Source organism: Cicer arietinum, chromosome 2 (assembly GCF_000331145.2).
Source record: "Cicer arietinum cultivar CDC Frontier isolate Library 1 chromosome 2, Cicar.CDCFrontier_v2.0, whole genome shotgun sequence".
Lineage (NCBI taxonomy): Eukaryota > Viridiplantae > Streptophyta > Magnoliopsida > Fabales > Fabaceae > Cicer > Cicer arietinum.
The window spans coordinates 1,452,304-1,477,445 of record NC_021161.2 but is presented as its reverse complement, the minus strand read 5'-3'; the positions used below and the strand labels follow the sequence as shown (position 1 = coordinate 1,477,445).

The 25,142-nt window shown below is 30.6% G+C and overlaps 4 protein-coding genes and 2 non-coding genes across 6 annotated transcripts; all 6 read right to left on the bottom strand.

The window, feature by feature from the left end:
• Positions 1 to 2,473: 2,473 nt before the first annotated feature.
• Positions 2,474 to 6,159, bottom strand: LOC101489030 (AAA-ATPase At3g28540-like). Its single transcript, XM_012712633.3, has 3 exons — positions 4,737 to 6,159; positions 3,182 to 3,404; positions 2,474 to 2,978 (listed from the first exon to the last, which is right to left on the bottom strand). Exons 1-2 carry the CDS (start codon positions 5,976 to 5,978, stop codon positions 3,192 to 3,194), a joined length of 1,455 nt encoding a protein of 484 aa, XP_012568087.1. The 5' UTR covers positions 5,979 to 6,159; the 3' UTR covers positions 2,474 to 2,978; positions 3,182 to 3,191.
• Positions 6,160 to 13,965: 7,806 nt separating this feature from the next.
• On the bottom strand, positions 13,966 to 15,626 carry LOC101504744 (AAA-ATPase At3g28510-like). Its single transcript, XM_012712670.3, has one exon. The coding sequence runs from the start codon at positions 15,618 to 15,620 to the stop codon at positions 14,280 to 14,282; it is 1,341 nt and encodes a 446-aa protein (XP_012568124.2). The 5' UTR covers positions 15,621 to 15,626; the 3' UTR covers positions 13,966 to 14,279.
• A 1,118-nt stretch (positions 15,627 to 16,744) lies between these two features.
• On the bottom strand, positions 16,745 to 18,307 carry LOC101504218 (pathogenesis-related thaumatin-like protein 3.5). Its single transcript, XM_004489305.4, has 2 exons — positions 18,164 to 18,307; positions 16,745 to 17,623 (listed from the first exon to the last, which is right to left on the bottom strand). Exons 1-2 carry the CDS (start codon positions 18,264 to 18,266, stop codon positions 16,893 to 16,895), a joined length of 834 nt encoding a protein of 277 aa, XP_004489362.2. The 5' UTR covers positions 18,267 to 18,307; the 3' UTR covers positions 16,745 to 16,892.
• Positions 18,308 to 20,806: 2,499 nt separating this feature from the next.
• On the bottom strand, positions 20,807 to 20,902 carry LOC113785596 (small nucleolar RNA R64/Z200 family). The gene has a single exon (XR_003471721.1). It is a non-coding gene; the product is annotated as a small nucleolar RNA R64/Z200 family (small nucleolar RNA).
• Positions 20,903 to 21,234: 332 nt separating this feature from the next.
• On the bottom strand, positions 21,235 to 21,314 carry LOC113785578 (small nucleolar RNA Z199). The gene has a single exon (XR_003471703.1). It is a non-coding gene; the product is annotated as a small nucleolar RNA Z199 (small nucleolar RNA).
• Positions 21,315 to 23,759: 2,445 nt separating this feature from the next.
• LOC101488693 (uncharacterized) lies at positions 23,760 to 25,075 on the bottom strand. Its single transcript, XM_004489427.1, has 2 exons — positions 23,939 to 25,075; positions 23,760 to 23,837 (listed from the first exon to the last, which is right to left on the bottom strand). Exons 1-2 carry the CDS (start codon positions 25,073 to 25,075, stop codon positions 23,760 to 23,762), a joined length of 1,215 nt encoding a protein of 404 aa, XP_004489484.1.
• Between the last annotated feature and the right edge of the window lie 67 nt (positions 25,076 to 25,142).

Below are 25,142 nucleotides of genomic sequence, written 5' to 3'. Positions count from 1 at the left end.
TTTTCTTGTGATTAATATGTATTATGTGTGATAATAATGTATGCGATGATTTGATGTTACAGTGAAGTGTATGGATTTTCTTTGATTTTGACTATATAATGTGATGTTTTTCCTTGAAGAATGTTTGTGTAATGATACGGTTTATTGATGATTAATTATGTGTTCATCTTATTTATATTATAGTATCAACATGATTTCAAAACTCACCTCCTTCGATGTTTGTGTTTGACTGGCTTGGCCCTACGTTTACGAAATCGCAGTTATTACAGGTTAATAAGTCTCGAATTTCAAGTTTGGGAGAAACTCCGCTCTAATAGGTGATACCGGGAATTAAGAGTTGTAATGTGTATTTTACTTATGTTATTACAAATGACTTTTTATATGAAAACTTAGTACGAGTAAGTCTTGGGAATTAAATCAAGAAATTCTAATTAAATCAAGTTCATTGATATTGTACTATTTTAATTGAGGAACAAAGTTGAATTGTTACATGTGTATTTAGAGAAACGTGATATCCTAAATTAGATATTAAAGTTTTTATTCTCTTTAATAGATTTTCTTTATCCGCTGCAAGTTTTCTTCAAATAATTTAAGTATATATTATTATAAATGTTATTTTGGGGTTTAGGGTGTCACACTAAACATATAATAAAATTAGCACATTTAGTGGCGTCACGATTGATAATTTGCACGATTGTCTACCAAGTATGAAGTTTGAGGAGATGTTTGATTTCATCCAGAATGCATTGAAGGGTGGAGTCAGAGTTATTCATGTCTACACAATAGAACAGACGATCGACGAATCAACTTGAATATGACATGAGTAATGGACAAATCACGAGCAATATGGATAACATACTTTGTTGTTGTGAGTTATACTATCAAGGCGTTATTGTTGCTAATTTTGACATAAAAGTATCTTGTAATTTTACCGAAGTTATCATATATGATTCATCCAATAATTATGTCCTAAAGAATATAAGATCCATCAATATTTATTTTATAAACACCAAGGAGTAGCTTCTTTCAATGAGGACTGATGACTTTTCCGTCCTTCAGTGCATGAAACATTCATATTTGCAATTTCCTACTTAACGACATGAGTATAGTTGCATATTATAGAAGATAATTAATCCCCACAAGAGACTCTTGATAAATGACAAATTTAGCTTCATTTTAAGTAATCCTTGAAGTGATGTAATGATTTATTCTCATTGTTTTAGAATAATTTGTTGTAGCTAAAATATCACTAAAAGGGAGTTGAATAGAGATATTGTTGTTTTAAAAATTTCTCATGTGTTTTAAATCACTATCCTCTCTAAGAGAATGAGAATTAGAGGATAGAAATTTAAGACTTTAAATTCGAGCTAAATAAATAAAAGAGATAGTACATAAGATAACACACACAAAGTGATGTAAGCATGATGTTTCTCTTTACTTAACACTTTCTACAAGATATTTCAAAGATCTAGTGTAAGATTGTAGAAAGTATAAAGAGATGATGAAATTGCTCTTGATAGCTTTTAGAATCTTGCTCTTTTTATGCAATGTTGTTGTGTGTCTGATAATGAAGAACTCCATTTTTTTTTATAGAGATCTTGTGATTCTCTTTCCATGTGTCAAACACTTTATGACCGTTGGGGATTTAATCAAAAAGTCTAAGGTCATTAATCATAATTACAGAAATGTCATCCAGTTGTCCTTAGACTAATTCAGTCCATCCTCGTATAGGAGGTTCAATCCTCCTAGAAACTTGGACATGAGCTGTCCTTTTCATTTTTTCATTCTTCAAGACATGTAAGACTATATTTTTGTCTTGTTAGCTAATGTCTTTCTGTACGTTGATGTGTTGGGTCATTTTAAACATGTGAGGATGAAGTAAACTACAAATTCATCCTCTTATAGTCCATCTTCGTACATGCAAACTCTGACATTTGACCTCTTCATTTAAATTGTTTTTTTTCATTCATTCTTTGACATTGATTTATCTTCTGTTTATGACTAAAAATCATTGTTTTAGTGATGTTGAATTTTTTGCAACTTTGAAGGTTCATTCTCTTAAGGGTTCATCCTCTTAACTGTCTATCCTCCAATCAGATTTTCTCCTTTTTATCTTAATGATGAGTAGCTTGTTTTCTAATATGAATTTACTCAAAAGCACATATTAGTCATTAATTATAATCATAATTTTTTAAATGATTTTGTTATCAATAAAACCATTTGAGAGAGATTTTGTCTCAACAATCTCCCCATTTTTTATGATGACAAAATTCTTTAGATTATGATTTTTGTAACAATAATGAAGAAATAATTAAGCTCCCCCTCAATCATACAAGTAATATTTTTTGAAATTTTTTCCCTTTTAAACATTCAAATAGAAGCATTTTTTAGATATGCAATTTTGAAATAAAATAAACTTTCATTGAACTAAAACAGAATTGTTCCAAAATAAACAAATTACTAATCATTAAGAAACAAGCAAACAGTAACCCTCCTAAGGCAAAACATATGACAAAACAATTTTCATAATTTTGCTCCCCCTGAATTTAGTCAGCAGCAAAAAGAAATAAAAGAGCCACAATGCCACTCCGAAGAGGAGGAATCATCACACGAGGAGGAGGTTGATGGGTGAGTAACAACAGTAGTAGGCTTTGGCTGGCAACTCAAGAGAATGGTCTCTAGGGACAACTGTAGGAACCAGATGTTTGGTTATCCATTCAAGAATGAGGCCAAATTAAAATCTGGTGTGTTTAAAGTTAGTGAAACTGACAAGCAATTTATTTTGATCCTTCCTAATTGTTTTGAGAAGCCTTATCTCCTTTTGGTTCCGCCTTTCTTCCGTCCTCTTGCTAGGGCTTTTGTCTTTTGATTGTTCATTGACACTCGTTCTCTTATTTTGCAAACTTCCAGCTTTGACAATACTACTGTGCTTAACATATTCCCCGATAGCGATAGAACCAGTGGTGGATACTTCATACCTGTAATATAGTTATAAAAAATATATTTAGGAACACCAATTTGTTTGAAAAACTTGAATTGTTTACAACTCGGTTAACACCAATCGGATAAAACAGATTTCTTTCTAGTAGTGAGAAAGCAACTTAGGAATAGCATTATACAAAAAGTTTATTTTATTAAAAAAAATATACTCTAAAGTGTTACATATAGTTCTGAAATTAACCATATCCAAACTAATAGATGGCACCATTGTCCTTCACTTCTTCTGCAGATTTTCCATTAGCCTTCATTGCCTTCAGCTGAACTTCCTTTTTCTTTGCCTCCTCCTCTTCCTTTTTCTTTACACTCTCAAGAGATTGAATTAGATTCTTCAAGCAAGCCTCAAAATCTTCTGTGTTGGACTTTGGCATCAGAGACTCAGCAACATCAGAAGGTGTCATATTAACCTCTCCCGACAACTTTTCAATAATTGGAAATAAATCATCATTAGAATCAATATCCAAATAGTTTTTTGCAAGCACCTTAAAAGCATGATAGCTACAATAGGACATTTCATTATGCTTATCCATCCTCCTTTCCTAATAAGAGCAAGATCAAGTTTGTGTTGGAACCAGAGGACTGTGATGCACACAGTCAAAGCTTGCGCGACAAAAACAGCAGAAAACAGAGAGGAAGGAGAAGAAGAAATGAATAAGATGATTCTGGTTTTTATTGAATTGTTCACTTTACAAAGTGTTCCTTTTATATGTATTACACAATTGCTTGCAAAGCCATTTATCCAAAGGTAACTAACTAACAGTCATAACTAACTAACAACCTTCTAAACTTGGTAAAAAGACAGTTATGAAATAAATCTCAACAGTTTGTCCACAAAATTGGTTGTGAAAATTATGATTCTCTCGCCTCCAGATGCTTACCAAATCCCCTTCCTGTGATTTTTAGAGCGTATTTTTGAACAAACCTATGAAGCTGAAATGGGAAAAAAATTCATACATGCCATACAAAAAATTTTGGGCTAGTATCTGTGAGACTAGTGGTGACCTTGTTTTCTTCATTCCTTACTTTGAAATGTTTAATTTCTTAGAGAATATAGGGTTGGGTTGCCATGTGTACAATGTACGTTATATTGATGATTCTGTTTTTCTTTAAATGTTGATGATTTCTGTGACTGATGATGAAATATTGTTTTAAAATTCTATTAAATCATTCATGCCATCTGAATTGATGATTCCATGATTTAATGTTAATGATTATTATGACAATGATGATATTGTCTTACACTTATCTTATTCTTATAACAATCTATGTATTTAATTTTCATGTCAAATGTAAATCAATCATAACCTTATGAAAATTAGTATGACAAATATTAATTATAGTATAATATACTAGAACTTATAAACTTTTAAAACTAAATTCTCTCATCCTGCACAAAATCTAAGTATAGCCCATCAATCTTCCATTCAAAACCAGTTAGAAAAAACTACATATATATGAATAATAATAAAAATAAACTATTGTTATTAAGAAGTTTCAAAACATTAAAATAATATTATATTACTAATCTAAATTAATGGATTAGGTCATTCTCCTTGACTTCCACCCATATTCTTCTTACCCTCGAGGCATTGTTCCATCTCAGCTTCCTTATCTCTCTTTTCTGTTTTTTCCTTTGCTCTCTCAAGAGATTTAATTAGATTCTCCAAGCGAGTCCCAAAATGATCAGTAATTGACTTTGGCATCAAATTCTCAGCAACATCAGCAGGAGACATATTGACCTCTCCCAATAATTTTTGAATAATTGGAAACAAAACATGATCAGAATCATTATCCCAATAGTTCTTTGCAAGAACCTTGAAAGCTTGATAGCTACAATAAGACATTTCAATATGCTTATCCATCCTTCCCCTCCTAATAAGAGCAGGATCAAGTTTGTCCACAAAATTTGTTGTGAAAATTATGATCCTCTCACTTCCACATGCAGACCAAATTCCATCAATAAAATTCAACAAACCAGAAAGAGTTACATTACTTTCTTTACCATTACCATCTTTGTCTTCCTTCTCATCCTTTGTCCTTTGGCCAGTGAGATCAATAGAACAATCAATGTCCTCAATTACAATAATGGATTGGCTCGACGTCGCAATCAAAAGTCTTTTCAACTCATTGTTATCCTTGATAGTTGTTAGCTCAAGATCATAAACATTATAGTTCATAAAATTAGCAATAGCAGATATCATAGTAGATTTTCCAGTTCCGGGCGGTCCGTAAAGTAGATAACCACGTTTCCAAGCCTTTCCAACTTTAGCATAGTAATCTTTTCCTGATTTGAACTTAATAAGATCATCTATAATCTCTTCTTTCTTCTCTTGGTCCATAGCAAGTGTTTCAAATGTTGCAGGGTGTTCAAAAGTTGTTTGGCTCCACTTGCTGCTTCTTGGTTTCCACCAATCATTGCTAGGGTTGTTTGTGTAAAGCTTAAGCTTCCTGTTCTTCAATTTAATAGCTTTTCCTTCTTCCAACACATGTTTGATATAAGAGGTAGTGATGAGTTCACGGTAATTTTTATGGAAAGTTAGTGTTAAATATATTTTATCATTTGAATCATTAGGAGTGTTATGAGAAAACCACCAAACTTTTACCCCTTGGAATTTATCTTCAATCTCTTCAGCGTCCTCCATTGTAAGGACAAGTGGAGTTTGGCTATTTGCAACAACTTCAGCTTTAAGTCTTTTGGAATTTTCCAATGAATTTGCACTGAGATATGTTAGGATGCATGAGTAAGCGTCGCTGCGTTGGAGGCACTGTCGTGATACAGACTCAGGGAAGGTTATATGCATGTAAGGGGACATGAAGCCAATGAATTTTTGAATGTATTTTCTAACAAGTTTATGAAAGTGATATGGGACGAATTTCTCATATATGCCATACAGAAACATTAAGCTAGCCAGAATTGACCAAAGTTCTTTCTTTCGGGCAATTCTGTTTTGGCTTAGTTGTGGTAACCCTATATTCTTCATGTCTTAAAGTTTAAAAAGTTTAATATATTTCAGAGAGAAATATAGGGTTTGGTTCTATTTTATTTTTTTTCAAAATGAACCAATAGACAGAAAGAACTATGAAAACATATATGATGAAAGAATGAAGCAAAAGAGAAACAAAAGAAAAACCTAATTGGAGATGTTGTTAGTAAAACAGAGAACGGAGGCCAAAATATATATTGAAGGAATTGGTCAGTGTGTCAATTTATAAACATGGTTGGCAAGAATCTGGATTAGGGATGGCAATGGGTAGGGTTTGGGTAGGGTACTATAGTACCTGTCCCCATACCCGCGATTTAAAAAAATACCCATACCCGTGCCGTACCCTCTTGGGTATCAACTTTAATACCCGTACTTTTACCCTCTGGGTACTTAAGTGCCCGTACCCATACCCATTACCCACGCTTTAACTAAAAAAATCGATAAATAAATAGTATTGTTGTGATTAAATTTAAAAATTATTCAAATATCTTAAATCCAATCATGAAATATTATAAACTAAAATATTTTCGAACTCAACATTTTAAATGAACACTCGTTACAATACATATTTAAATATCTATAATTATATTTTATGAAGTTGCAAGTCATACGATAATATTATTTGAGATAATTGATGCAAAGTTGCAAGTATAATTATAAAGTCACGATTAATAAGACATAACTATCAGTTATAAAATCACAATTATTTACTTATTTATCATAATCAGATTCTTAAAAAGTTTGCAAACCTTTATCTTTCAATTATAAATATTATAGTGGTCAAATGATATTAATAGATGTTAAAATATATAAAAAAAAATTAATTAAATTAAACACTAATATAATACATAAATAAATAATATATTTAAATAAGTGCGGGTGCGGGGCGGGGTGGGTACTATAGTACCCGTACCCATACCCGCTTAATTTTGCGGGTAGTTACTCGTCCCCATGCCCATACCCATTATGCGGGTTTTTACCCTACCCATTGTGGGTATTTTTTTGCGGGTACCCACTGGGTATGGGTCTAATTGTCATCCCTAATCTGGATAATGAAAACCCTAAAATTGAAAGAAACTATTATCGTGCAAAATTGTTATTAGCACCTTTAGGGCCGGCCCAACACGTTATGAGACCTAAAGCGAAATTATTAGATAAAACATTTTTAAAATTTAATAAATAAATTATTAATATTTTATTTAATAATTATATAAATTTTGTTTAACAAAATTAATGACATTTTCAAATCTATTTTCTCTATATTTTTCAAATAATGAAATAAAACATTTCAACGGTCATACGGCAACAGCAGATACTCATGTAAATTTTTTCATATTTTAGTTGAATAAGAAAAGAATGTGTATATATTGTAATACTCATGTTAACCAATATGTTCACTATTTATCTCATGATCTCGCCATTTATAACTAGTATTTCTCATATTAATGATGTACTCACCTTTTATCTCATGATTATTCAATTTATAATTAATATTTCTCTCATCTCTACTGTTTTAATTAACCAATTTAGTTGTACTGAGATAAGTATTAAATAATTTGTAATAAAAACAAAATATTTTATTTAATTTATATAAAATTTTATCAAAATTAGTTTTAAAAATATTAAAATGTGAGGCCTCTTTCATAGATAAAAAAATATTTGAGGCTTTTGTAAAAAAATTTGTTTTTTAGGGAGGCCTAAAGCGGGTGGCCTTACCCTTGGACCGGCTCTGAACACCTTTTCCATATAATTTACATCCCTGATATTAATTTATTTTTAAAAAAGAAAATTATTTTTGAAATTGATTTTCCAAAGCTATATTTCATATGTTTAATTTTATCATTGTCCAAAACTATCATAAAAGCTATATTTCTTTTTGAAATATTTCTAAATAACAAAAACCATATTTTTAATTTGGTCATTGTCAAAAGCTTTATTTCTTTTTGAAATATACTTTTAAAATTAATTCCACGTTGTTAATTAATAAAAACTATTGATTTTATCATCTCAGTGTATTATTGTACTTTATATAAATTAACAATCATACAATCAATTATTCATGTTAATTGTGTAAGTAAAAATAGTTATATTGAAAGTGCATATCTATTAAACTCATTTTATATTTTGTAAAAATTGTTATACTCGTTTATATTTTGAAATTTTATTATGACTTTCGATTAACATGAAATAAAAAGCTATTAAGTCAAAGTGAATAAACTATTAAGTCGTAAACATATAATAAAATTAGCACATTTAGTGCGTCACGATTGATAATTTGCACGATTGTCTACCAAGTAGGAAGTTTGAGGAGATGTTTGATTTCATCCAGAATGCATTGAAGGGTGGAGTCAGAGTTATTCATGTCTACACAACAGAACAGACGATCGACGAATCAACTTGAATATGACATGAGTAATGGACAAATCACGAGCAATATGGATAACATACTTTGTTGTTGTGAGTTCTACTATCAAGGCGTTATTGTTGCTAATTTTGACATAAAAGTATTTTGTAATTTTATCGAAGTTATCATATATGATTTCTCCAATAATTATGTCCTAAAGAATATAAGATCCATCAATATTTATTTTATAAACACCAAGAGTAGCTTCTTTCAATGAGGATTGATGACTTTTTCGTCCTCCAGTGCATGAAACATTCATATTTGTAATTTCCTTCTTAACGACATGAGCATAGTTGCATATTATAGACGATAATTAATCCCCACAAGAGACTCTTGATAAATGACCAATTTAGCTTCATTTTAAGTAATCCTTGAATGATGTAATGATTTATTCTCATTGTTTTAGAATAATTTGTTGAAGCTAAAATATCACTAAAAGGGAGTTGAATAGAGATATTGTTGTTTTAAAATTTTCTCATGTGTTTTAAATCACTATCCTCTATGAGAGAATGAGAATTAGAGGATAGAAATTTAAGACTTTAAATTTGAGCTAAATAAATAAAAGAGAGAGTACAGAAGATAACACACATAACTTTATATTGGTTCACCCAATGAAGTCTACGTCCAGTCCTTACACACTTGTGAGTTTTTTACTAAGCATCAAGTACATTAACCTCTCATAGAGGTTAGTTACACTTTTGTGTATTCTTTAGCCTCACCAAATTTACAACATTGTTTCTTACAAGTTTCAACTATTTTCAAGTGTAATTCACGTGGAAATTACAAAGTGATGTAAGTATGATGTTTCTCTTTACTTAACACTTTTCTACAAGATATTTCAAATATCTAGTGTAAGGCTATAGAAAGTATAAAAAGATGATGAAATTGCTCTTGATAGCTTTTAGAATCTTGCTCTTTTTATGCAATGTTGTTGTGTGTCTGATAATGAAGAGCTCCATTTTTTTTTATAGAGATCTTGTGATTCTCTTTCCATGTGTCAAATACTTTATGACCGTTGGGGACTTAATCAAAAAGTCTAAGGTCATTAATCATAATTACATAAATGTCATCCAGTTGTCCTTGGACTAATTCAGTCCATTCTCGTATAGGAGGTTCAATCCTCCTAGAAACTTGGACATGAGCTGTCCTTTTCATTTTTTCATTCTTCAAGACATGTAAGACTATATTTTTGTTTTGTTAGCTACTGTCTTTCTGTACGTTGATGTGTTGGATCATTTTCAACATGTGAGGATGAAGTAAACTACAAATTCATCCTCTTATACACTACTAGAAAAATTCATTTTAGCTGTCATATTTAGCGTCGGCCACGACTCCGACGCTAGTTAGCGTCGGTTTAGCGTCGGTCAAGTGTACACTAGTGTGCTAAATTTGTTTTTGTGATTTTTAATCGTTAGCGTCGGCTTAAACCGACGCTAAGTAAAATATGGATTTTATTTTTTATTTTAGTCACCACTTTTAACGTTGGATTGGCCGACGCTCTCTGTGATTTGTAAATTAAATTAAATTTTTTAATCTTATTTAAAATTATTTTGTTTCTATTATCCCTTGGTAGGGATGGAAATAGGCTAGGTCGTCCGTCAGGGGCCTATGGCCTGACCTATTTATCGCCTGACCTGACCTATTTAATTAAAAGGCTAGGCTCAGACCATTTTTAAAGCATATTTATTTAAATAGGTCAGGCTCAGGCTTTTAAAAAAGCCTATTAGGCCTAACATACCGGCCTATATATATTTTATTATTTATTAATATTATTTATTATTATTATTATATTAATAATATTATTTCCTATTTTAAATTCTATCAATTAAACAATTACTTTTGGTAAACATTCCATATTTCATATTTGGTAGTTGTTCCATATTCGATAGCATTTCATATTTGGTAGCTGTTTAATTAGTCAATCACTTGTCTTCCATGTTTGTTTAAGAGGGTAATAATGAGTGTGTTTGTTTCAAAAAAATAAAGTTTAAAAGGATGTTTGTTTCATATAATTATTTTAAATAGGTTTTTAAATAGGTTTCTAGGCCATACCAAACTTTTAAAAAGGTTCTGCCGAAAAAAAAATAGGCCGTAGGCCAAGCTTATGTCTAAAAAAATAAATCGCAGGTCAGACTCATACCTTTCCAAGTCTGGTGTGACCTATTTCCACCCCTATCCCTTGGCCACCCCTTTTTCATATCCCACACTTCATTAATTTTTGCTTAGCCCTCGCCGTCGACCCTCTCCATCTCTCACCGCCTAATCGTCTCACTGTCATTCTCACCCTCTCGCCGCCGTGGAGCCGTTTTCCTCGCCTCGCACTCACTCTTGCGGCCTCACCCTTACTATGGTCTCTCAGCCTCACTCTCACTCTCGTCCACTCATCTCTCAAACTCACTCTCGTCTCTCACTCTCACTTTCGTCTCTCAGGCTCGTCCATTCTCAATGTAAGTGTTACATCAACCATCTTTCTCGTTTGTGTTCATTTTTGGTTTAGGGTTTGGTTTCGATACTAACATTTGATTTTCTTTTACTCATTGTTAGTTTTTATTTTATTTTGGTACCACAATTGCTGAGGGAGAGAATTTGATTTCAGATTCCTCTATTTTTCAGATTGTCTCTTGTAGGGAGAGAGTTCTGAAAAATCTTCCAAAGTAGCGGGTTATATTTTGGGGGCGGGGGAGTTGATTTTCAAAAGCTTGTTCCAAAGATAATTAAATTTAGAGTTATCTAAAGTTTTAGGGGTTGGTTAAAACAAGAGGATGATTATTTGCTTAAGTTAATTACATTCTTCACAATGAATCCTGAGATGTGAGTCTTGTAGATTGGTAAAACTAGGGTTTTTGTCTTATTTTTTATATATAATTTTATAATTTTCTATCTCTATATTTTTTATCTTATTTTTCTTTTTTATAACTTGTGAAATGCTTGGATATCTTAATGTTTTCTTGTTTTGTTTCTGATTTTAAGGTAGGATGTTTAATTTGCAGAGACATTCTTGAGGTAGGATGTTTTGATTTTTGTATACATTTTAAGCATAAGTTGTTTATCCTTTGGTATTCGATTTAAAACACAATTTGAATGCTAACTTTGCTTATGTAGGATTTGTGATTTGAAGGCATACTGACTCAATTGGTGATGACCCTGGTATTGAAAATTAATGAAATTCATAAATGCCTTTGATTTTTATTTGCTTAAACTAGTGCCACATAACTTCATTACTCCTTTCTCCCTATATTCAAACATTTTAGTTTCTATTGTGCTTCTAATTGTTCTGTTTTTGGTTGAGTTGCATAACATTTTCCTTATATTTTCAACTTTCTAAACTTAGTTTTGTGTCACTGAAGGTCATTGATTCATATATATATATTTTATTTGATTAATTTTAATGACAACATCTTGGCTCCAACATTCTACATATTATTTGTTTATGCTCTTCCTGTTATTGCATTTGGAGAGCAACTTAGTGGGAAAACAGATGGAAGCTTGAGCATAGTAGAAACTTTGGCTGGGCTGGTTAGTACGCTATTTTGACATCTGTTTTTGAAGTTGTTTACATTTCCTAAATAACAAGTACATATCTAACTTTCATGTTCATATATCAGTGTTGCAAGGTTTGTGTTTGGACATCATTCTTGTTAATTATGCTTGCAATTTTTGTTGCTTTCACAATTATCACTAGATTTACTAAAACTACAGGAGAGTTATTTTGAATTCTAATAAAGGTGTTGCTTGTTTCCTCTAATTGCTAGTAAAAAAATTAAATAGATTGTGAATGAGTTTGGCAATCAACTTGACCAAAACTTGTTTGAACTGCAAGGACTGATAAGTGAGTTCGGCACGCCCAAGGCTAAAAATCCTTTGTCATAGGAATTTCAATTCCAATGGCGGTATACAAATGGATTTCTCTTTTGGACTAGTTGTCACTTCACATTATGATATGACATTAGACCTTAAGCAAATGATTTTTGTCTGTCATTAACACTTTATTTACCTTATTCAATCCATTGAACTTTATTTTGATCCTTCCTAATTGTTTTGAGAAGCCTTATCTCCTTTTGGTTCCGCCTTTCTTCCGTCCTCTTGCTAGGGCTTTTGTCTTATGATTGTTCATTGACACTCGTACTCTTATTTTGCAAACTTCCAGCTTTGACAATACTACTGTGCTTAACATATTTCCCGATAGAGATAGACACTGCTAAACCAGTGGTGGATACTTCATACCTGTAGCATAGTTATAAAAAATATACTTAGGAACACCAATTTGTTTGAAAAACTTGAGTTGTTTACAACTCGGTTAACACCAATTCGATAAAACAGATTTCTTTCTAGTAGTGAGAAAGCAACTTAGGAATAGCATTATACAAAAAGTTTATTTTATTAAAAAAAAATACTCTAAAGTGTTACATATAGTTCCGAAATTAACCATATCCAAACTGATAGATGGCACCATTGTCCTTCACTTCTTCTGCAGATTTTCATTAGCCTTCACTGCCTTCAGCTGAACTTCCTTTTTCTTTGCCTCCTCCTCTTCCTTTTTCTTTACACTCTCAAGAGATTGAATTAGATTCTTCAAGCAAGTCTCAAAATCTTCTGTGTTGGACTTTGGCATCAGAGACTCAGCAACATCAGAAGGTGTCATATTAACCTCTCCCGAGACAACTTTTCAATAATTGGAAATAAATCATCATTAGAATCAATATCCACATAGTTTTTTGCAAGCACCTTGAAAGCATGATATCTACAATAGGACATTTCTATATGCTTATCCATCCTCCCCTTCCTAATAAGAGCAAGATCAAGTTTGTCCACAAAATTGGTTGTGAAAATTATGATTCTCTTGCCTCCACATGCTTACCAAATCCCATTAATAAAACTCAACAAACCAGAAATAGTTACCATCTTTTGCTTCTTATCATTTAGAGTCGTAAACATGTCTTTTCTTCTTCCATTTTTCAGTAAGATCAATAGAACAATCAATGTCCTCAATCACTATAATTGATTTGCTTGATGTCTCAATCAAAAGTCTTTTCAACTCGGTTATTATCCTTGATAGTTGTAACTCAAGATCATAAATATCATAGTTCATGAAATTAACAATAGCGGATATCATGGTAGATTTTAAAGTTATATGAACGTAAGGGTAAATGAACTCTGATTTTTAGAGCGTATTTTTGAACAAACCTATGAAGCTGAAATGGGAAAAATTTCTCAAACATGCCATACAAAAAATTTTGGGCTAGTATCTTTGAGACTAGTGGTGACCTTGTTTTCTTCATTCCTTACTTTGAAATGTTCAATTTCTTAGAGAATATAGGGTTGGGTTGTTGTTCTATTTTGCTGTTAAAAAATGATTCTATATTTAAACAATTTGCCATGTGTACAATGTAAGTTATATTGATGATTCTGTTTTTCTTTAAATGTTGATGATTTCTGTGACTGATGATGAAATATTGTTTTAAAATTCTCTTAAATCATTCATGCCATCTAAATTGATGATTCCATGATTTAATGTTAATGATAATTATGACAATGATGATATTGTCTTACACTTATCTTATTCTTATAACAATCTATGTATTTAATTTTCATGTCAAATGTAAATCAATCATAACTTTATGAAAATTAGTATGACAAATATTAATTATAGTATAATATACTAGAACTTATAAACTTTTAAAACTAAATTCTCTCATCCTGCACAAAATCTAAGCATAGCCCATTAATCTTCCATTCAAAACCAGTTAGAAAAAAGTACATATATATGAATAATAATAAAAATAAACTATTGTTATTAAGAAGTTTCAAAACATTAAAATAATATTATATTACTAATCTAAATTAATGGATGAGGCCATTCTCCTTGACTTCCACCCATATTTTTTCATTAGATTTCACATATTCTTCTTACCCTCGAGGCATTGTTCCATCTCAGCTTCCTTATCTCTCTTTTCTGTTTTTTTCTTTGCTCTCTCAAGAGATTTAATTAGATTCTTCAAGCGAGTCCCAAAATGATCAGAAATTGACTTTGGCATCAAATTCTCAGCAACATCAGCAGGAGACATATTGACCTCTCCCAATAATTTTTCAATAATTGGAAACAAAACATGATCAGAATCATTATCCCAATAGTTCTTTGCAAGAACCTTGAAAGCTTGATAGCTACAATAAGACATTTCAATATGCTTATCCATCCTTCCCCTCCTAATAAGAGCAGGATCAAGTTTGTCCACAAAATTTGTTGTGAAAATTATGATCCTCTCACTTCCACATGCAGACCAAATTCCATCAATAAAATTCAACAAACCAGAAAGAGTTACATTACTTTCTTTACCATTACCATCTTTGTCTTTCTTCTCATCTTTTGTCCTTTTGCCAGTGAGATCAATAGAACAATCAATGTCCTCAATTACAATAATGGATTGGCTCGAGGTCGCAATCAAAAGTCTTTTCAACTCATTGTTATCCTTGATAGTTGTTAGCTCAAGATCATAAACATCATAGTTCATAAAATTAGCAATAGCAGATATCATAGTAGATTTTCCAGTTCCGGGCGGTCCGTAAAGTAGATAACCACGTTTCCAAGCCTTTCCAACTTTAGCATAGTAATCTTTTCCTGATTTGAACTTAATAAGATCATCTATAATCTCTTCTTTCTTCTCTTGATCCATAGCAAGTGTTTCAAATGTTGCAGGGTGTTCAAAAGTTGTTTGGCTCCACTTTCTGCTGCTTGGTCTCCACCAATCATTGCTAGGATTGTTTGTGTAAAGCTTAAGCTTCCTGTTCTTCAATTTAAGAGCTTTTCCTTCTTCCAACACATGTTTGATGTAAGAGGTAGTGATGAGTTCACGGTAATTTTTATGGAAAGTTAGTGTTAAATATAGTTTAGCATCTGAATCATTTTTAGAGTTGTTATGAGAAAACCACCAAACTTTTACCCCTTGGAATTTATCTTCAATCTCTTCAGCGTCCTCCATTGTAAGGACAAGTGGAGTTTGGCTATTTGCAACAACTTCAGCTTTAAACCTTTTGGCATTTTCCAATGAACTTGCACTGAGATATGTTCGGATGCATGAGTAAGCGTCGCTGCGTTTGAGGCACTGTCCTGATATAAACTCAGGGAAGGTTATATGCATGTAAGGGGACATAAAGCCTACGAATTTTTGAATGTATTTTCTAACATGTTTATGAAAATGATGTGGGACGAATTTCTCATATATGCCATAAAGAAACATTAAGCTAGCCAGAATTGACCAAATTTTTTTCCTTTGGGCAAATATGTTTTGGCTTAGTTGTGGTAACTCTATATTCTCCATGACTTAAACTTTGGAAAGTTTAATATTTCAGAGAGAAATATATATAGGGTTTGGTTCTATTTTGTTTTTTTTCAAAAATGAACCAATAGACTGAAAGAACTACGAAAGCTCTATTAGTTTTTATATGAGGGTTTGGCATTTAATATAGAAAGAAAACACGGGTTATATTTTTTGTTACTATATCTATACAAATATTTTATTTTTTATTTTTTGAGAAAATTTGCATTAAATTTAATTTGTGATTCTATTCTTAAACAATTTGTCGCGTGTAAAATCTGAATTATAGTGATGATTTTATATCATGCGTGTAATCTGAATTGATGATCATATTATTTAATATTTGTGATTATTATTTTAATATATTTATATACTCTTAAAATTTTATTAAATCATGCGTGTAATCTGAATTGATGACTGCATTATTTAATATTTATAATTATTATTTTAATTAGGTTGATATACTCTTAAAATTTTATTAATTCTTTAAATCAGAAAAATGTTTGATTCTTTTTGTTTTTGTTTTTTTAACGAATAATGTTTGATTTCTTTCTTGCTATAACGCTTACACTTAAGGAGTTGACACTGACATTCCAAAAAAAAAAATATTTGACAAATGCAATTCCAAATATAAGTTATATATTTAAAAAATAAAAATTAATGGAACAATTGGGCCGGTTTTTTCATTTTATTGTATTTAAAGGTTAGTATGAGCCAAAACAAAATTTAAAGATTATATCTATCAATCAAAAAGGAGTTAATCATGCGATATTTTTTCTTATTGTTCAATTTAATTTGAAAATTATGAAATGGAACTAGTGTAGTTTTTTTTTTTATTGTACCCTTGTTTCCATCAAATTTTAAAAACTACTGCTCCCACCAAATTCTCCATTCAAACATTGTATGGTCATAATTTAGAATGCTATTATAAGTTCTATAAGATCAAGGAGATTAATTGTATTTAACTAAAATTCTTAATAAATGTAAAACTAGGTAATTTTGTTTATTAATCAAGACTAGAGTTGTACTAATATGCCATAATACCATAATCAACATAAGGTCAACAATTTTATATATAGTTACACTTCAATATCAAGAGTACCTTAAAAATCAAATGCAAATTTTATTCTATCCCCAAATTCCCACAATATATCATGTCAATATAAATAAAAAAACAAATGTTGTAAACACTTTCTACTCATACTTATACTCACCATCACCACCACCCCACTCATAAGGACAAAAAGTAATTACATATTCCAATGCTCCACAACTCACAAGTGGTGTAGGGGTGTCAAAAGCAAAGCTAAAATAATTAGGACAAGCATCCTTAAATATTCTTGAGTAAACATTTGGCCTACACTTTTGTTGACTACCATAGCCATTCCTACGACAAAAATTGTCAAGATCAAAAGCCAAACAAGCACTTTTGCAAGCAACAACTTCTCCATTAGAATTCAACACTTGAAGCTCATTAGGACACAAACTTTTAACATCCTTCAAACAACCTTGAATGTTACATTTTGAATTAATGTTCTTGCTTGGTGTGATAGAAACAGGAACATTGTAACCATCAACAAGACTAACATCATAGAAATTTGGTTTCCCTTTATCACCTTGAAGTGTAATTTCAACTAATGTAGCTGGTGGAGTACCTATGAGTCCATTGCATGCTAGTTTTCCATCACAATCCCCTGTTTCACAAGATGGTTTCCAACTATTTGAATCAAAATTGCAACCTGTTCTAGCCCAAATTCTACCACTCCATGACCATGGTGCTTGAATTTTCTTGGTTTGGCTTGATGCAAGGTAGAATCCACCATCTGCTATAATTGGTTGGCCAGTGTTTGATGCAGTTGCTGGCCATATCGGGAATGGACATTTGTTGTGTATATAGAATGTAACTTGATGTCCCCTTACATTCCCTGAATTTTATTTCATATGTTAAAATTCAAAATATTTCTACACCTATATAATATGAAGCACATAGTATAATGCGTTTCAATTTAAAATGTAGGTGATACATAATACCTCCACATAATTACTAGAGGTAAGATTAATGAGAAAAATAAAATGAGTTATTGAAGATAAATGTAAAAAACTTTTTACATGAATCATTTCAATATAACGTTACTTTGTTATATTATTTCTTAAAATATCTCTACAAATATTTACTTCATTTCTAACTCAAGAGAAACACAACACAATCATGAATGTAAAAAAAAGTCTAACAACAAAATCGAAATACAACTACTCTAATTAAATTATAAATGATTCTTAACTAGAACAGTTTTTTGTTAAATTTTATATATCTTTCGATCGAATTTAAAATAGAAATGAGTGACATATGCTTACCGCTTAGCAAAACAACATTTGTCTTTATTTGAATTATAATTATAAGTATGAAGAAAAAAAATTATATTATCAATGCATGGGAATGATGGATAAAATAAATGTGCAATTACCATAGAAAATGTAAGCCCAGATTATGAAGAAAAATAAAGGGTTTAAAGAATGTAGCAGCTGCATTCTTCTGAATCTTAACACAATTTGGAATATGTTGAACATCTAGTCTAGTTTATATAAATTTGAGGATTAAAGAGTAAATAATAGTTTGTTCTTCCATTGCACTCCAAGATTCTATGTTGATAATCTTTACGGAAAAGGAAAAATAATGATGAGGTTGAACTTTAAGCATTTCCTTCACTTGAAGGAGAGCAATAAAAAATTAAGGGTCATAGAGACCATTACACGTGCACGCTAGAGTAAGAACGATGAAAATGTTGCTTGTTGCTTCTAAAGAGGTTATTAATAATGTTTTGGGCCAATAAGGTTGTTATCAATTGCATAATTGGTTTTTGGAGTTAATTCTTGTGCATTAATATTGTAAAGATTTTTTACACTATTGATCGATCATAATAGTTCAATCTTTAAAATTGTTTCATTTTCATAATATCATATTTGAAAGTCATACAAATGGTTTAGTTGAGACTATCAATACATCAAAATATTCTCTTGATTTTTAGCATTCACACATGATCAACTTTAGGGTCTTGGAATGTTGTTTTAGGAGAGAAAGATAGGAAGGAAAAAGCATAATGGTTAGTTCTTTTGTTTCAAAGATTTGAGGATAATGCATTTCATAAATACTAGTGAGGAAAATTAAAGTGGTTTACTTTAGGGCTATGTTTGGGAGAAAGGCTTAGGGAGTGGAGGGCTAGATTTTTCTACTTGTTTGAGATTGAATAAAAACCTAAGTTGAGTATACAGTTCTCTAGTTAATAAAAAATAAAATAATGAGCTTTCATTTTTACTAAATACTCGATAGTGTCAACACTTTTAATCAAATGCATATTCTTGTGTTAGGTATTAAATATCGACAAATTGATTGTATTTAATTAATGTATTTTTTTAAATTATTATAAGTGTCATTGTTGTTTGTGTCTGTACTAAAAAAAATTGCTCCAACTTTCTAAATCAAGAGATGCAAAAATTCTTTATCAATAAACAAAAATTCTTTCATGTTTTGGCGATCCAAAACAACATTATGTGTTTCTTTGAATTATAATTATAAGTATGAAAAAAAAAATTAATAGAAAACCCACAACCATCCCTTTTTCATTATGCAAATTTGAGATTGCAAAAAAACCTAACTTGAATATACATCTCACCATTTATTAAAAGAAATGAAGAGCATTCATTATTGTTAAATACTCGAACGAATGACACTTCTAATCAAATGTGTGTTCTTGTGTTAGGTGTTAGATATCGACACATTGATTATATTTAATTAGTTCATTTTTTAAATTTATTATCAATATGTCAATGTCGTATTTGTGTCTATACTAAAAAAATTGCTCGGGCTTTCTAGATAAACAAGAGGTCCAAAAATTGCTATCAAAAAATTGATAAAGATTTTGACACCTTGAACAAGTGATATCAGAGGTTATTTTTCTGAAATGTCTTATGTCCAAAGTGATATCAGAGGTAATAATTCTACGCAATGCTTGTCCAAAGAGGTTAACAATTGTCATACCAGTTTCATCATGTGGACTTTGTTCACCATATTCAGATTTTTAAAAGTTAAAACCTTAAGATTTGGACTTTGTTCACCATATGTTTTTCACAAGTACCCCAAATGAAATTTCAACACATTTGTAACCAAATTAAGAAGAACAATGCAGCACTAGTTTTTCTAATTTACAAAAGTTCTAAGGAATATCACTCATTTAAGGTGATGGACCTGCTAAGTAATTCTTATTCGGTAATGATGCAAAGTTGAAGCTCCTGTTGAATAAGTTTGCATTGCTCTAAAAATTATTATCTACTTAAGATTCATCTAAAAGTTATTGCCCTAGAAATATTCTTATAGGTTGAAACATGGATCCTACTTAAAGCTTCTGATTTTAAGAGAGTCTCTCATACCCCTCTAGGTACTCCATTTCCTAACTGAAAATCTGAAATACCACTTGTAAGGGATAAATACTCTGCCTATTTCTAGTTAATAATTCTTGTCTCTTTCATTAACAAATATTTCAACCAATTGGCTCAATTAATCAAGAATAGAAAAAGAACCAACTGAGAAGCTGAATTCATCCCTATTTGATGCTATTTCTTCAAACTGTTTCAATTTCAATCTGTTTTCAACAACTATAACCAACTAATACTCACTAAATAGAAACACACATTTGATTAAGCCAGTGCTATTCTAAATGTCACAATTTAATGTCTCAAAAAACCAACAGAAATGATTAAACATAAGACATTTTAATTTCATACAATTAATTCATTTTTTCAAATTATTAATGAAAACATCATATCCATATCATAATTCGTGTTATATATGTATGTCTCATGGCCAGTCCCAAATGGTAAAGGCAGCAACCCGCTCCACAAGGCAATGGAATATGAGACAACTCCGGTGGAGATGCCACCAGTTACGGCGGCGCCGTCAACACCGAAAGCATTGATTTATGACAGTTACTTGAGAACTATACAAACACAAATTAGTTTGCTCTCAATTAGTACTGAGATTCATCGGAAATCTCCCGTCAATATTTCAAATATTTAAAAATTAAAAAATAAACAAAAAAATTGCATTTAAGAAATTTCTGCTCAGTGAATAAGAATTGTTATTCTCATAGATTATGAAAATCTCTGAAGTCTGACATGTGAATTTACATCTTAGTTCATCACAACAGAAATACGTTAAAATCATAATCATAAATTCATATACAAATTTTTTTCTTCTAAAATAAAAAATTTGATTCAGAATATCACATAACCACATATACATGTTAGATTCAATCTCAGAATCACAAAACAAAGCCTAAATTAAATTTCAAATTACAAAAAATAAAAATAAAAAATGTGAATTGTTTTATAGAGAGATCAGAGATTGGAAAAAGTAGTCGGTCACGGTGAATCAGAAACACGGACCAATGTAAACATCATCATATCCCTTTTTTTCTTAATTCAAAAAAAAATTTGTTAAATAAAAAAACATAATTAAATTTTTAAAAGAAAGTAAATGATAAATCATCAGAGACTTAAATACTAGGAATCATAGAACGAATCCATCATATTGTTGCAGTTATTTTTTCTCATCACGTGATTGAAAGAACAACAAAAACATATATGATGAAAGAATGATGCAAAAGAAAAACCTAATTGGAGATGTTCTTAGTAAAATAGAGAACTGAGGCCAAAATATATAGGGAAGGAATTGGTCGGTGTGTCAATTTATAAACATGGTTGGCAGGAATCTGGATAACGAAAACCCTAAAATTCAAAGAAACTATTATCGTGCAAAATTGCTATTGCCACCTCTTCCTTATAATTTACACCCCTAACATATTAACTTATTTTTAAAAAAGAAAATTCTTTTTAAAATTGATTTCCCAAAGTTATATTATATGTTTAATTTTATCATTGTCCAAAACTATGATAAAAGCTATATTTCTTTTTGAAATATTTCTAAATAACAAAAACTATATTTTTAATTGTCATTATCAAAAGCTTTATTTATTTCTGAAATATACTTTTAAAATTAAGAGTACATTGTTAATTTTAATAAAAATTATTGATTTTATCATTTTATTATATTATTGTAACGTATATCAATTATCAATCATACAATTAAATGTTTATGTTAATTGTTAATATAAAAATGGTTATACAAATCGTGTATATTCATTACACTCATTTTATATTTTGAAATTTTATTGTTATTTTTAGTTAATTTTATTTTATTTTTATTAGTGAAGGTTAGTTTGATTGTTAAGTAGATGACTTATACTTTATTAGAGTGTGAGTTCTTTTGTCACAATCAATGTAAAACCCTTGTTAGCTGAAAATATGTAAATATTTGTGTTCATCTACTATCGAATCTAACTAATCTAAACTTTTATTTATAAAAAAACATATTTTAAAACTTTTTTATTTTTACAATTAAATAATTGTTATATTAGTTTGGAAAAAAAATATATAGTAGCAAAACAGTCGGACATTTTAGCACTACAAAAAAGTCTTACGATCAACAAAAGATAAATAATCTAGATGAATACAAAAAAACTCTAACATGTTCAAAGTGAATAAGCTATTATGTCCTAAAAATGTAAAAAATTAGCACATTTATTGACGTTATGATTAACAATTTGCACAATTGTCTGCAAGTAGAAAGTTTGAGGAGATGTTTAATTTCATCTAGAATGCATTGAAAGATGGAGTAATGATTATTCATATCTACACATAGAATGGACGACCAACAAATCAACTTTAAATATGGCGTAAGTAAGGAAGAAATCACGAATATCATAATGTGGAGTTGTGAGTTCGACTATCAAAGTGTTGTTGTTGCTAATTTTGCCATAAATGTATTTAGTCATTTTGCCAAAGTTATCATAGATGATTTTTTTGATAATTGTAATCTTAGTTCTAAAGAATATAAAATTTATTAATATTTATTTTATAAACACCAAGGGGTGGCTTCTTTTACTGAGAATTAGTGACTTTTCAATATAGAAGATAATTAATCCTCACAAGAGACTCTTGATAAAAGACCAATTTAGCTTTACTTTAAGTAATCCTTGAAGTGATGTAATGATTTATTTTCATTGTTTTATAATAATTTAGTTAATTAAGTTTATTATTCTCTTTTTAGTAGAATATGATATTTGAAGTTAAAATTATGTCGGCTTGTGTTGTACTCGTGCAGATAACATTTTGTTGAAAAAAAATTAGTTTAAATGTTGCATAATGTGACATCATTGTAATACACTAATGCATTACAATGGGGTCCAACTAGAAGGAAATTTTGCCTCAAATTTTATGTACACGCAAACATTAATTTCTCATGTAGTCTGCTCGAATGATTATATGGACTGGTTTCGCAGAATTTCTCATCCATACATCATTCGTAGAGGACCAGTCCATGAAGCTGATGCAGAGCCTACTGATCATGTCACTCATGCAGCTGATGGCGGCGATCCTATTGATGACACAGTTGACATAACGGTATATTGATATTATTATTATTTTTTGTATTATTGATATTTATTTTTAATTAATTTAATTCATTATTGATATTTATTTTATTTTATTTTTTATTACAGCGTCGAGCAATACAAATTGCTGAAGAGCTGATTGGCCGGCAACTGATATTACCTGATAGCATGCCACTCATTAATGAGTTAATTTTGATGCTGCGAAGTCAGAGGGGTGGTGGTAGAGATTTGACGAACACAGTACCATATCGTAGAAGAAATAGAAGGACTTAGGATTTATTTATAACGTTTTGGAACATGGTATTTTTGTAATTGATATGTAATATTTGGGTACTTTTAGGTATTTTGGATACTTTGGTTTTGGATATTATGGGTACTTTCGAATCTGATATATTTTGGATATTTTAATTTTGTGTACTTTTGGATATTTTGGATACTTTCGAATTTGATATATTTTGGATATTTTAGTTTTGCATGCTTTTGCATGAAAATATTTTCATTTTACAACATATTCATTGTAACAATGTTGCATGCGATTATTGTAAATAAATTTTCACTATCGTGTTTCTTCAGTGCAATATTTTCTCCACAAATTATTTACTGGTGGTATAGGAGAATTTGTCTTTAAGTAAACCTGTTAAAATCAATAATTTATTAAATATCACATTAACAATTGCGCATAATAACAGTTAAAATGACAATTCAAAGTAGAAAAATTAAATAAATAATTAATACCTGCACAAAATGACAGTTCTTAACAAATGCAATAACTATGATACGATGATCTGACATAGATGTTGGTGGTATACTTCTTAGTGGAAAAAATATTTGTGATTGGTTAAGTGATAATGCGGCGAAAACCAAGTTAAATTTCGAAGCAATCACATATCCCATTTCTGGAAGTGTCATCCAATTATCCAAAGTTGCAACTTGTTCAACATACGCACTGTGTATAAGTTGTTGAATAAAATTTTGTCCACCATATATTATCTTGTAATGAGACATGAACTCTTGAAGATCTACCACACACTCTTGACGAATGAATGTCCAACAGTTCTCACATATTCCAAGTAAAGTTGTAGCTACACGATATCCACAATTACCATCCTTGCCGACGTCAATAATGTCATCTATGAATTTGTGAATTTCAACCGGCAACCATTCCTTGAAGATAAGAACTCTCGGTTGTTGAACTTTGCTGACTGATGGTCGAGGTGTGAGCTTTGTTACTGATGGTCGAGGTTGTTGTACTTTATTAGAAGTTACAATACTACATGCATTTGTGTCACTGCATCGAACACTTGCATCCACATATTCCCACCAAGATGGATCACGCTTGGTTGATTTATCTCTTTTTGATATCTTACTTTTGCCTTTTTTCGGTGCACCCTTTGTTTTAACCTTGCCAACAGATGGACACATCGACGTAGTCGATGGATACGCAATCTCATGTAATTTACCTTTCGGTGCAATTTTTCCAGGTACATCAAGTTCATCAAACTTTTTCACTATCACTTCTATTTCATGTTTCACAGATAATTCTGAAGGTTTACCCGATCCATCATCATGAAAAGTTAATTTAGTCCACCAAACATGAATAACATCTAACGAAATAGAACGGGGGATCATACTATACCTGGCTATCTCACATGCACAAGGTAGACCATGTGTTCTCCTAATTGTGCAGCGACATTCAGACTTATTTATACCTACATACTTCACGCGATCAAACTCTGCCGCAATGTGGTCTATTGCATTTTTTGACACAACACCACACAAATTGGCATACAATTTGTTACTATGTCGATGGACCTTCTGAATTATGCTCTTTTCAAATGATGTTATTATCTCATTGTTTTGTAATACAATCATGCTATTGATGGTTTCCCAAACACTGCATATATCACCAATGCTATCTTGTAATATCCGTTTCAAACTC

Excerpts from the sequence above, each read along its gene's own strand:
- LOC101489030 (XM_012712633.3), bottom strand. The coding sequence starts at position 5,978 with ATGAAGAATATAGGGTTACCACAACTAAGCCAAAACAGAATTGCCCGA. Across the intron at positions 3,405-4,736 it reads TTCAAAAATTATTGGGAGAG|GTTAATATGACACCTTCTGA; the intron begins GTCAATATGTCT and ends TTGTCGGGAGAG.
- LOC101504744 (XM_012712670.3), bottom strand. The coding sequence starts at position 15,620 with ATGTTTCTTTATGGCATATATGAGAAATTCGTCCCACATCATTTTCAT.
- LOC101504218 (XM_004489305.4), bottom strand. The coding sequence starts at position 18,266 with ATGTTCAACATATTCCAAATTGTGTTAAGATTCAGAAGAATGCAGCTG. Across the intron at positions 17,624-18,163 it reads CTGGGCTTACATTTTCTATG|GGAATGTAAGGGGACATCAA; the intron begins GTAATTGCACAT and ends AATAAAATTCAG.
- LOC101488693 (XM_004489427.1), bottom strand. The coding sequence starts at position 25,075 with ATGATTGTATTACAAAACAATGAGATAATAACATCATTTGAAAAGAGC. Across the intron at positions 23,838-23,938 it reads AGAACTGTCATTTTGTGCAG|GTTTACTTAAAGACAAATTC; the intron begins GTATTAATTATT and ends TGATTTTAACAG.